General features: G+C 35.3%; 2 protein-coding genes across 2 annotated transcripts; both read right to left on the minus strand.

The window, feature by feature from the left end:
• Positions 1-1,224: 1,224 nt before the first annotated feature.
• Positions 1,225-2,990, minus strand: LOC111896988 (histone deacetylase HDT2). Its single transcript, XM_023892964.3, has 6 exons — positions 2,826-2,990; positions 2,309-2,394; positions 2,117-2,242; positions 1,962-2,032; positions 1,826-1,885; positions 1,225-1,734 (listed from the first exon to the last, which is right to left on the minus strand). Exons 2-6 carry the CDS (start codon positions 2,379-2,381, stop codon positions 1,411-1,413), a joined length of 654 nt encoding a protein of 217 aa, XP_023748732.1. The 5' UTR covers positions 2,382-2,394; positions 2,826-2,990; the 3' UTR covers positions 1,225-1,410.
• A 3,035-nt stretch (positions 2,991-6,025) lies between these two features.
• LOC111896958 (pentatricopeptide repeat-containing protein At1g06710, mitochondrial) lies at positions 6,026-9,782 on the minus strand. The gene is made up of 2 exons (XM_023892934.3): positions 6,716-9,782; positions 6,026-6,604 (listed from the first exon to the last, which is right to left on the minus strand). Exons 1-2 carry the CDS (start codon positions 9,695-9,697, stop codon positions 6,560-6,562), a joined length of 3,027 nt encoding a protein of 1,008 aa, XP_023748702.1. The 5' UTR covers positions 9,698-9,782; the 3' UTR covers positions 6,026-6,559.
• Positions 9,783-11,861: the final 2,079 nt, after the last annotated feature.

Genomic DNA, 11,861 nt, shown 5'->3' on the forward strand with positions numbered 1-11,861 from the left:
TTACGGGGTCTAAGTATACCAACGACTTTGTTGTAAATATTCCCGTGTAATGAAAATCTACAGCTACATACATACATGTAGATGATTGGGATGCCATGTTACAGTCGAATTCAACTCGTACCTTCAATTCCAAACCCTATTCTTCAATTTGTTGTATCGATTTCTCACAAAGTGGTAATCGGGATGTGTTTTTAGAGCAAAGCAACCCGACAAACCCTAATTAAATGAGAAAGGGGTGTAATGGCCACGTAATGCTTTTTAAGTGAGCTAAATTGATGTAAGCGGCTAAAACAGGAGATAGCTGGTAATAATGGTTATTTGTGAACAGACGAAACAAGTTAGTTGGGTAAAAGAATACAAAAAATGTTACCTAAATGTGAACATAGCAAAAAGATGGTTACCTTAATAAGTCAATTTCTCATATTATATATATATATATATATATATATATATATATATATATATATATATATATATATATATATATATATATATATATATATATATATATATAAGCCCCATTCTTTTATTTATTTATTTTTTTTGACACTTTTCTTGAAAAGGTTCTTAGGGACTTCGGACGACCCAATGTGGTGCGACATGGGCCCAAAAGTGGTGTGATATGGGCGTCCACCTAGAGCACAAAACTTTAAAGACATCAGTTTAATTTGTGAGGGCCTATAAAAACAAAAAATAAATCATCATTTATTATTTATATTTTTTTTTTCAATCATGTCATATTTTTAGAAGAAACATTACTTGACATCAAAATATAACTAAATAACTGTTTGCTTATTTTAGAAAATATAGCAAATGATAAAAATTTCAGAAGTTATAATATTATGTGACGGTTGAGTTTTATTGTACTTGCTATTTGTTTTATTTTAAAGTTTTGACAATTACTCTTACACTATATATTCTTTGTAAATAAATACATTTGATTTATTTTATATATTAAATTAAATAAGTTAACTAATAAAAAACCCTTAATATATGAATAAAACTAGGTTATAAAATGAAGTTTTATTGAATTTAAGGACCAACAAAGCCATATAGATAAGATAATTAAAAAGTTAAAATATCCTGAATGGTTTGAAACCCATTGATAATGCTTATCAATTTCAAATTGAAAAAGTTACATAGCCTAAATTTTTTAGAATCCTAAGATAGCTAACTATATATTTTGTAGCTATTATGTTAAAAAAACTAGACTGATAAAGCACATTCAATAACAAACATTTACTTTTTAAAGATGGACAAAAGATTGTTTACAAGTGAACTCAACCCGTCTCAAAACACAAAATATAAATATATTAAATATATTTAAATCCAAACAAATATTTCATGCATATGCTACAAGCAACATTCAACCAACAAATTACACTTTCTTGCCTTTATTCTGAATTTTGACTATGAAAGCTCAACGATCTTTGGTCGTTTACTTTTTTTGTCATTTTCAGATGTTGTGTTTTTTGGTTTTTTATCATTAAGAGTTTTGGATTTTGACTTTTTAGTTTCATGATTGTCATCATCCTCGGAATCACTACAACTGTCGTCATCATCATCACTGCTATCTTCTGATTCCGATTCCGATTCCGATTCCGATTCCGATTCCGATTCGGATTCGGTACTACTAGCATCAAGGGAGATGACTGGTTGATTACCAAGAATAGCAGATTCAGCTGCAGCAACAGCTTCTGGAGTGTGAAGATCCGCAACACCAAGCATTAGATCCTGTGAGATTAATGGAATGGAATCTGTCAAAGGAATGGAATGTGAAGAGTAAAGAATGGTTTTTGGTTTTTAGTTTTTTCTTTTTACATACCATTTCGATGTATTCTGATTCATCCCCTGTGAGTGCCTCAATATCATAGTTTTTGGAACTCTGTATACAAAAAGTAGACATTTAGTAAGATTTCTAATCACAGAAAAGGAAAGTTTCATAATTCATAGTTTCATACCATAGCATCTAGCTGCAACTTCTTGTTTGACTCAGCCATGACTCCTAAAAAGTCCTTCAACTTTCCCATAACTGAAAGAAAAGATAAGAAGATCATTAAAGGTAAAAGTATTAAGTATATAGAAAGTATAAACACACAGAAGGATGAAGAGTAACCTTGGCTAGGAGGAGGAGCTGCAATGGTAGGCTTGGAATTAGGAGGTGCATTAGCTTTAGTTTTTGCAGCTTCTATCTTCTTCAACAGATCATCATCGTCTCTTTTGCAAACAAGAAGCGCTGATTCTGCACATAAATTGTTAGAATGTTGGTTGTTAATAAGAAAATTAAGTTGATATTATGGAAACATACCTTTAGAAGAGGAATTTTTAGTGTTGTTTTCCAAGTCGAGAAGAGCTTGACTGCTGCTTCTTCCCATGCTCATTCCCCAAAACTTACTACAAGAAGCAGTGTGCATGTGTTAGAGCTAATTTAACCTAACATATATGAAGAAAAGCAGCCCACAATCACCATTCGATGATTTTTCGCGTTGCAAAAACCATAAATGACTAAAATGGCAAAACAGAAACCTAATATATGAAGAGTTTCTAGTCTTCTAGACATCGCAAGCGGGAACAGAAAGCTATATGAGGTTGGAAGTGCATTAAATCGCAAACCTAAAAACAGCAAAGGGGTCGGGATGAAAGCGAACCAGAGGGATGAATAAGCCACACTGCAAACCTATAGTTGTGGGGAGCTAGGACTCTGGCCGATTTGGTAAACCTTGAACTCAATGATTTCGATTTCAACAGAAAGCAGGGAAAAAGAAAAGGAAGAACGAAAGCAGGAAAAAAAAAGGATAAACGAAAGCAGAAATTGAAGAACGAACCTGTAGTTGTGGAGTGCTACGTCTCTGGCCGGTGGCTTCACAGGGGCGATGGAATACTGCGGCGAGCAGGGCAGAGCTTGAGGAGCCGACAACGTGAGAAGGGAGGCGTCTGTGTGTTTGCGACTTTGCGTCCTATTTGTTAGAATAAGGTTTATTGGGCAATTCCTAAATATGGCAAAAAAGGGGTTAACCAACTTATTTTTTTCAAGGTATTTTAAACAATTTTTTTTTATCCAAACACTAATTTTAGTTTATACATTGTGGATAAAAGCAATAGAGTCGGATGAAAGCAAGAGATGTTAAACGGTAAAAGAGTCCATAACAAAGTTTTTAAAGGGTTTTTGTGTTGGATAATAGGGTAGTAATAGCACTGTTTTAAAACATGGTTTCTAAGGCCGGAGGGAGTGGCTCGCTAGCCATGCTCGCCTCCAGCTCGCTAATAGTGCTAAATCCACTCCTTACAAATGTGTCAAAGTCCTTGCCAAAACAAAGTCGTCAGGCTTCTAGCGTGAGGAAAGAGAAAGAGATTGGGAGATAAAGGTCACTGATTGGTTAAATCTTTTTTTCTGTTCTTTTTTTCTTTTTCTTTTTCCAAAATATAAATAACACATGATTAGATGCTACCACTCTTTATCTTTTTGTTACCACTCTCTTCATCCTACATGACTTAAAAAAATCTTATATGGCCTTAAAAAATCCTATACGGCAACATGCTAAAGATGTTAGCACTCCCTTCAGCCTAATAGGGTAAAAGTAATGTTTTAAAACCTGGTTTTTAGTTGACCCAGTGTGACGAGTGATCTCAGGTCAATTAGTTCATCTTGCATAAACACAACATGAGCTAGTCTTATTTCAGCGAGAGAAAAAAAAACACTAAGAGAGTATGAAAGATTAGCTATGAGAAGTCATTAACTGGACTCGAAATCAGCAAGAAAGACGGTGTAGGGGAATGAAGATTAAACATTTATTGGGTCTATGAACTCTAAAATCGGTGTTGGAAAATCGAAATCAGCAAAAAGCCAGTGGTGAACTAATCAAGATTGAAGATGAAGACAGTGTCTAATGAAGTTGAGATTGTCTTTTGCTTCAAATCGGTTTTGGTGGCCAAGTCAAGAGTCCAGTTTTGAAGCCCAAGGACTCGAGTCCAAGTCCAAGTCCAACTTTTTGGTTTAAACCCACCGGGATTTTAGCGGTTCTTGTTCACTGGTTCAAAAGAGTTCTCGAGAAACCCGGTTAATTCATTAGTAGTCATGAATAGGCAAAAAAAAATCGGTCATAACTCTTCACAAACTCTTCACAGGTTACACTCCAACCGGTTCGACCGCTGAGCTTTAAAACATTGGGTAAAAAGGTTTTTGTGTCAACGTCTTTTTTTTTCTATTAAAATCATTTACACTCATCTGAGGTCATCAACAAGCTTTGAATGGATTTAAATATTTAGTAAAAAAACTCTAGAATCAGATAAAATGTTTTGTTCGAGTATACGAGTTTAAAGTTTTTATTTTAAAGAAAAGTCTGTCTATATTCCAAAATATATTTCAACTAAACAAAAGTTCTTTACTTTCCTATCACATTTCAAAGTCCCCGTTCATTTTTTGCACTAGGCATTACAAATGGCATCGTACTTACTCAACATTCTTCTCAATAAATTAGTAAACTACCATTCCCTTAAACAAAATTTATACAATCGCAACCCCTCCTACCAACTTCTACGAGTACACAATTGTCGTTGTTATTGCCTACTTCCTTCCACTCCCATTAACAAACTTCAACCCCGCTCTATATGTGTATTTCCCAGCAATCCCCAAACCATCGGGGCTATAAATGATATGATATTATTGTCAAGAAAATAATCATCTCGTGACATGTGATTTTTGATGAAACAAAGCTCTCTTTTCCATCAACTAATCCCCCTTCAATGAATCCTATAGTTTTCTCACCCAAATACATTTCCGTTTTACCTTTACACTACTCAAACAACCTCTTCATCACCTCCTATTATTACTAGTTCGCTTTCATCCCAACACTCTGGCCCATTGAAAGCCCAAACAACCCCAAATTTATCCTCACCCAAACAACCCAACCCAATCCACAACTCCTAATATCCCGACATAAAGTCGCATCATTCATATTTGTAGCATGCCTGAAATTTCTAAACTAAAAACCTTGTTCAATCTTAATACTTCCACTTCTATTTCTCACCTTCCTCTAAATTCTACAAGGGCAATTTTCTGACCCTCATTGAAAAAATGTCTTGACTGACGAATTTAATGCTTTAATTGAAAATAAAACACGGCCCTTGTCCCACGAATATTGGGCATGCAAGTTATATGTTCCATGAGGATTTTTTACTATAAAATGAAATCCAATTACACTTTTGAATGTTGCAAAGCACGATTTGTTGGCGATGGTCACTCACAACAAACTGAGATTGATTTTAATGAGACGTTTAGTTTCGTTGTTAAACCAACAACTATATGAACTGTCCTTAGCATTGTTGTGTCCAAATCTTGTTTAATTCATCAACTTGATGTCAAAAATATGGTCCTCCTAAGTAATCTTATTGAAATGCTTTACATGAATCAACTGTTGGGCTTTTGGAATTTTGTTCATTTGAATTATGTTTTTTTTTTTTTGTTTTTTTTAAAAATTCTCTATACGGCCTAAAACAAGCTCCAAAGTGCTTAGTTGCAACGTTTTGCGAACTATGTATCTACCATTAGTTTCATTCCTAGCAAATACGGTCATTCCTTATTCATTTATCGGTGTGGTGCAAATGTTTACTTATCTACTTTTATTTGTTGACGGTAATATTTTCAAAGTTTTCTCACAAGCTTTGACAATCCTTCATGGCTCTTCTTGCTCTAGAATTCACGATGAAAGACCTTACTATAAATTTGACTATCAGCTACCAAATTTTAAACTCCATCATTTCAAAGAGGAACAAAATTGATACAAATTGAAAGTCAGCTCTTCATCATCATCATCACAAACACCACAACCACAATCACAGCCAAAAAAGTCAACAAACCAGTGATTATTGTTAGAATGATGTTGAGTTGATCAAACGTGTTGAGATTAAAATGAAAACTTGAAAGAATGATAAATAAACTTGAAAGAATGATAAATGGCCCGTCGAGGGGAAGGGGTGGACATATAGACCCTTATTGTCTAGATTAGTGGTTTCTTGCGATTTGGGGTGGTGGGTGATATTTTTAATTTTTAATTATTAGTATATGTAAATAGCTAAAAAGAAAATAAAAAAAATAGGACAATATGACCTTGCAACAAACCAATAAAGGCCAATTTCCCTATAACTGAAACAATATTACAAGTAATATTTGAGTCACTTTGAGGGATTTCCACTATGAAAGCTCAACAATCTTAGGTCGCTTTCTTTTTTGGTCATTTTCATTTTTCTGTTTATCATTTAGAGACTTGGATTTCTGTCTTCATAGTAGAGCATGTACCCTTATTAGTTTCTTCATCCTCTGAATCACTGCTATCTTTCAATTCCGACTCCGATTCCGATTCCGACTCCGATTCTGATTCCGATTCTGATTCCAACCAAGAATGGCAGATTCAGCTGCAATATTCACCAACAAAGTCTCAGCAGCAGCAGACACAGTGTGAAAGTTTCAATTCCAATGTGGACCCCTTCTGCCAGCTACCTAGCAAACCACTATGTATCTGCTTTACATCTCACATGATCCTCCTAGGACGATGTGGGCCACCTACTTTTCTTCCTTTTTGTCATCATAAGGAAGCCACTGAATATCCTGTTCACATAAAGATAAATTTCTTTTTAAAGAAACATGGATAAAATAGTAACGAAAAATAAAAATATGTATACATGTGAAATGTCTAAAATACCCCTATTAAACGCATACCATGTAACATAAGCTCTGCGAAAGTTGAATTGCCTCCTGCCACCTGTTAGCTTTCACAAGACCTTTAACAAGGTTAACAAAAACACTCAATTCAGGAACACCACCTTTGCTAATCATATCTCCATATAACTCAAAAGCTTTCTCAACCCTATTTGAAACCGAAAGACTCTCAATCAAAGAAAAATACAAATCTTTATCCATAAAGGAAGATAACTCACTCATCTCTTTAACCAATTCCAAAGCCACTTCTATCTTTCCAGCCTTTCTATACCCATCAACCAAAAGTTTATAAACCGGAATAACCGGAATGGAATCATACTCACTTACACCCTCCAAAACCCCAAGATTCATCAAAAACTCCCGATTAAACCCTTCAATAACCTTACAATAACTCTCCATATGCATGGGCCAATACGTCATTTTCATCTCCTCCAAGAGCCCTAAAGCTTCATCCAACAACCCAAAAGCACAACAATGGTGGATTAAAACACTATACGTGACATAATTAGGCGCACAACTTTTCATCCCCATTTCTTTAAAGATTTCAAGACTTTTTTCCACTTTCCCAATTTTTCCAAATCCATCTATCATTGAGGTGTAAGTTACAACATTCGGTTTACACCCTTTTGTCTCCATCATCTCCACGAGTTTATAAGCTTCGTCTGTCTTTCCAACTTTACATAATCCATCTACCATTGTTGTGTAGATTATAACATTAGGAGGACATGAATTTTCAAGCATTTTGGATAAAATCCGTGTAGCAAGATCCAATTTTTTGTCTTTAAACATCTTATCAATCATTGATCCATAAGTAAAGACATTCGGATTGTACCCTTGTTCACACATTCTTGAATAAACTTCTTCTGCTTCTTCTAACTTCCCATTTTTTAGTAACCCATCAATAAGTGCATCATACACGATATTATTAGGCTCACAACCTTCAAAAGTCATCACATTTATAAGTTCACGTGCTTCTTTGACTTTATTTGCTTTACACAACCCATCCACCAAAGCTCCATATGTCACAACATTTGGCTCCAAAGTTTCGATCTTTTCACCTCTAAAGTGAAAACCCAAATCAGAATTTTCCTTTTCTTTAATACCCTTCATTCTTGAGTAAATTTGCAACGCCTTTTCGACTTCACCAGCTTTACAATAACCATCTATTAGAGCTGTGATTGTGATAATGTTTGGAGAACAATCACATGACATCATCATTTCAAATAACTCATTGGCATTTGATATCTTTTTAGCTTTAAGATACGCGTGTATAAGAACTGTATATGTTACCACATTTGGAGAACAACCATTTGTAATCATTTCATCAAACCATTTTCGACCCTGAGGAATTAACCCCGCCTTACAAAAACTATCAATCAAAATCGTGTAAGTATGAACATTTGGAACAACCCCATTCTTTTTCATTTCTTTAAACAACCAAAACGCCTTCTCTAATTTGGAAGCATTACACAAAAAACTAATTACATTCGAATACGTACTTTCATCAGGTACAAAACCTTTGGTCATCATTTCACGAATCACATTATAAGCTTTCTCAAATTTCCCAACCTCACAAAGGCATCGAGCATAATTGCTAGCATTGACTTTATTCAACACAAAACCACATTCAAGCATTTGACCATAAGCCATTTCAGCTAATTCTAACCTATCTACACTTGGGATCTCACTTGTTCCACAAATCGAACCGATAAATATGTTAAAGATTACAGGATTAGGTCGAACACCGTATTTTCCCGTTTCTTTAAGTAACTTATGTGCATAAGTAAAGTCTCCTGATTTACAATAAGCATGAACAAGAGAATTATATATTTTAGGACTCGGGTAACACCCTTCAGCAATCATCATGCTAAGAACTCGCTTACATCTTCCCAATTTTCCTTTATTCAAACACCCACAAAGCAAAGTCCTGTATGTTAACACATTAGGGATGCAAGAATCACATCTCATTCGGTTTAAAAACTCCATAGCCTCTTCGAATGAAGAACCTTCACATAACCCACCTATCATTCTAGTGTATAGTGTAGTATCAGGAGCAAACTTTTCGTTATCTATCATATCAAGAGCCTCCCTCCATTTTCCGAATTTACATAAAGAATATGCAAAAGAACCTAATGTATGTGGATCCATTTTATAACCAGCATCAGCCATTTCACTGTAAACAAGATTAGCAGAATCAAGTTTATTTGCCTCAAGAAATACTTGAATTAAAGCATTGTAGGTCACTCTAGAAGGTTTGTGACCAAAATCTTTAAGCCTGGCTAGCTCTTCAAGTGCTGAATTCCATGAACCGTTTTGACAGTACTTACGAATCAATACATTAAGGAGTTTTCCAAGCACTTCTTTATCGTCATCATCTCTAATTTCCCTAAGAAAATGATCGGGTATTCTATCAGCATTGTTACATCCTATTATGTCTAATAAAGCTTCGTAAACAGGTAATGTGTGATTATACCCAATTTGTCTACCTACCCATATGAAAAACTTCACAGCTAATTCAGCATTTTGAAGTAATTTTAGCACATCAATCACAAGCGATTCACTCAGTTTCTCTCTGAACTTACTAAGAAATTTATGGTTTTTATCACCGAAATCCCTGGTATTATCTCTAATTGCTTTACAAATAATATGCGCGTCTGAATACTTACGGGATTCGAACTTTTCCACAGACAACGAACGCTGCAAAATTGCAACTTCTTCTTCCAAATTGACCGAGACTGCAGAATCCCTTTGAGGATGCGAGCTGATTTCTGGGGGATTGAAATTTGAATCGATCAATCCCTCCAATTGATCAGGAGAGGAAGTGCTGATGGATTTGTTGAAGGTGTTATAAACTGAACTTTGGCGGGAAACTTTCGATGAAGTGGGGTTTGCTATTAGAGAAATTAAACGAGCAAATGAGGAAAACCGTTGCTTTGATTGATGGAGGTTAATCTTTACCCAGTTTCTGCTCATTCTAAGCATTTGAAATTTTGAACTCTAGGAATTTAGGGTTTATAACGATGCCTTGTCATTTACACCGGAAGTTTTCCCCATTTTAGTCCTGAAAATATTCCTGTTAGACGTATGAAATAATTTCAAGATAAAGTTACATAAATGGTCCCGATAGTTTGATAAAATAGGTATATAGTGCTATTTCAAGAAAATAGACTAACTCAGTCCTTATGATTTGTTGATATTACATAAATGGCCCTTCCAATACACGGCATAAAAAAATATTTTTATGTTTTTGTAAAATGACATTTTACCATTTTTTTTTCTTTTTCATATTTCATATATTTATCATTAATTTCCTCTTAAACTGTAGGGACCATCTATGTAACTTATATTTCATTTACTAATTTTGTGATATATTTATTTCCCTTGAATCCGCCGACAAAGAAATCTTGGGTTTTCTTCCCTGGTGTGTTCTCTTCTTCAAATATCACAGATTGTTTTTCTATTGCAGATAAATGTCGTTGTTATGCTAGAGACATTGTACGTTGATTCAAGTTATGATATTCTAATGTCCACTCAAGGAAAATGAATTTCAGTCCACATTTTCTGATGTCACCACGAAACTTAGGTTCTTTTATTCTTTTCCTTATATGTGATCCTTTTTTCTCTTTGTTTTTAGAAAGATTTTAATCTTATGTTTACACATATGTTTTCTTGTGTGTAGGAGGTCATTTTTCTTGTTTGAATCACCAGCCACCACATTTCAACTATCCATTGTAATTGAATCTTTTTCTTTGCCTATCCCAGCTTCCCCTCCCCCCCCCCCCCCCCCCCGCGCCCTCACCCCCTGCCCACACACATACCAATCGACGTCAGTTGAACTCGTAATTATATCAAAACTGATTTTATGTCCTTTAAATTAAGTAGGAGTGTCAATGATGATTCAAGAACATCTCATGGTTATGGAAATTTCGGAAGTTCGGTAGCGGCTTTTTTGGTGGCGACACCGGTTCAGGTGATAGAGGAAATGGATTTGGCGTTGGTCCTTATAAAACTCCAAACAATAACTAAAGATGAAAGTGTAACTTAGAATAAAGATGGTTTCTCACCATTAATGCTGAAAGGGGTTAATTTTTATTTTCCCAACTCCGACAACATATCTTCAAACATGGTTGATTTTTTTTCAAGTTCTTATGATAAATTACATAAATGATCCTGCAGTTTAGGAGGTAATAATAAAACTGTAACAGCCCAAAAACCACGATAAAAGTTTTCATTTTAAAACAAGACTTACAATTATCACATTGTTCCAAAACCATTACATAAGAACAATGTCAAATCATCATAGTATAATATCAAAAATTGCAGAAAATAGTGAGGAGAATGTTGTGCCATCATGCTGAACCCTTCCCCTTAATACCGGAAGTACCTAAAACCACAAATATAAATTGTAAGCAAAAGTTTAGTGGATTTCCACAAGTACCACAAACCAAACATAAATAAGTTAGTTTTATGGGCCAAACCATAGTCTTACAAGTAATTTTCTACCGAGGGTCAAATCCCGGTCTTCCATACAGTTGTCATGGGCCAGGTCCCAGTCTTCCATACAACTGTTATGGGCCAGATCTTGGTCTTTCATACAGTTTCTAGGGGCCATATCCTGGTCTTTCATACAGTTGCCAGGGGCCAAACCTTTGTCTTTCATACACATATCACAAATATAGCTAGCATCCTATACATCACAAATAATGGATCGGCCTTGGTGCCTTCCACCCATTGATACAGTGAGAAAACTCACCTTAGTGTGCTGATAAATAACTACATGCTTGGCTACCGAACTGGAAGATCCCACACTAAACACAAACAAATCACCTTAATCAGAAATAGGTTATAAACCATAACCGTGGGTCCAAATCCCAAATCCAAACCCCTAAGATAAAATCCCATTTTACCCTTCCCATAATGGGCCTAATCAAACTTGGCCCAATAACATAATAATGGACCCCAAGGCCCAACTCATGCAACTTAAGGCCTACTAACAAAATCCTAAGGCCCACTCATGCATCAAACAATCCAAGGCTCAAAACCTAACTAAGGCCCAAAAGTCTACAGCCCAACCGAAGACTAAAATCCCAAGGAAAGCCTCTGCGAGGCGTACGCTTGGCGTACTCGACTACACACCAGTACGCGT

Source organism: Lactuca sativa, chromosome 1 (assembly GCF_002870075.4).
Source record: "Lactuca sativa cultivar Salinas chromosome 1, Lsat_Salinas_v11, whole genome shotgun sequence".
Taxonomy (NCBI): Eukaryota; Viridiplantae; Streptophyta; class Magnoliopsida; order Asterales; family Asteraceae; genus Lactuca; species Lactuca sativa.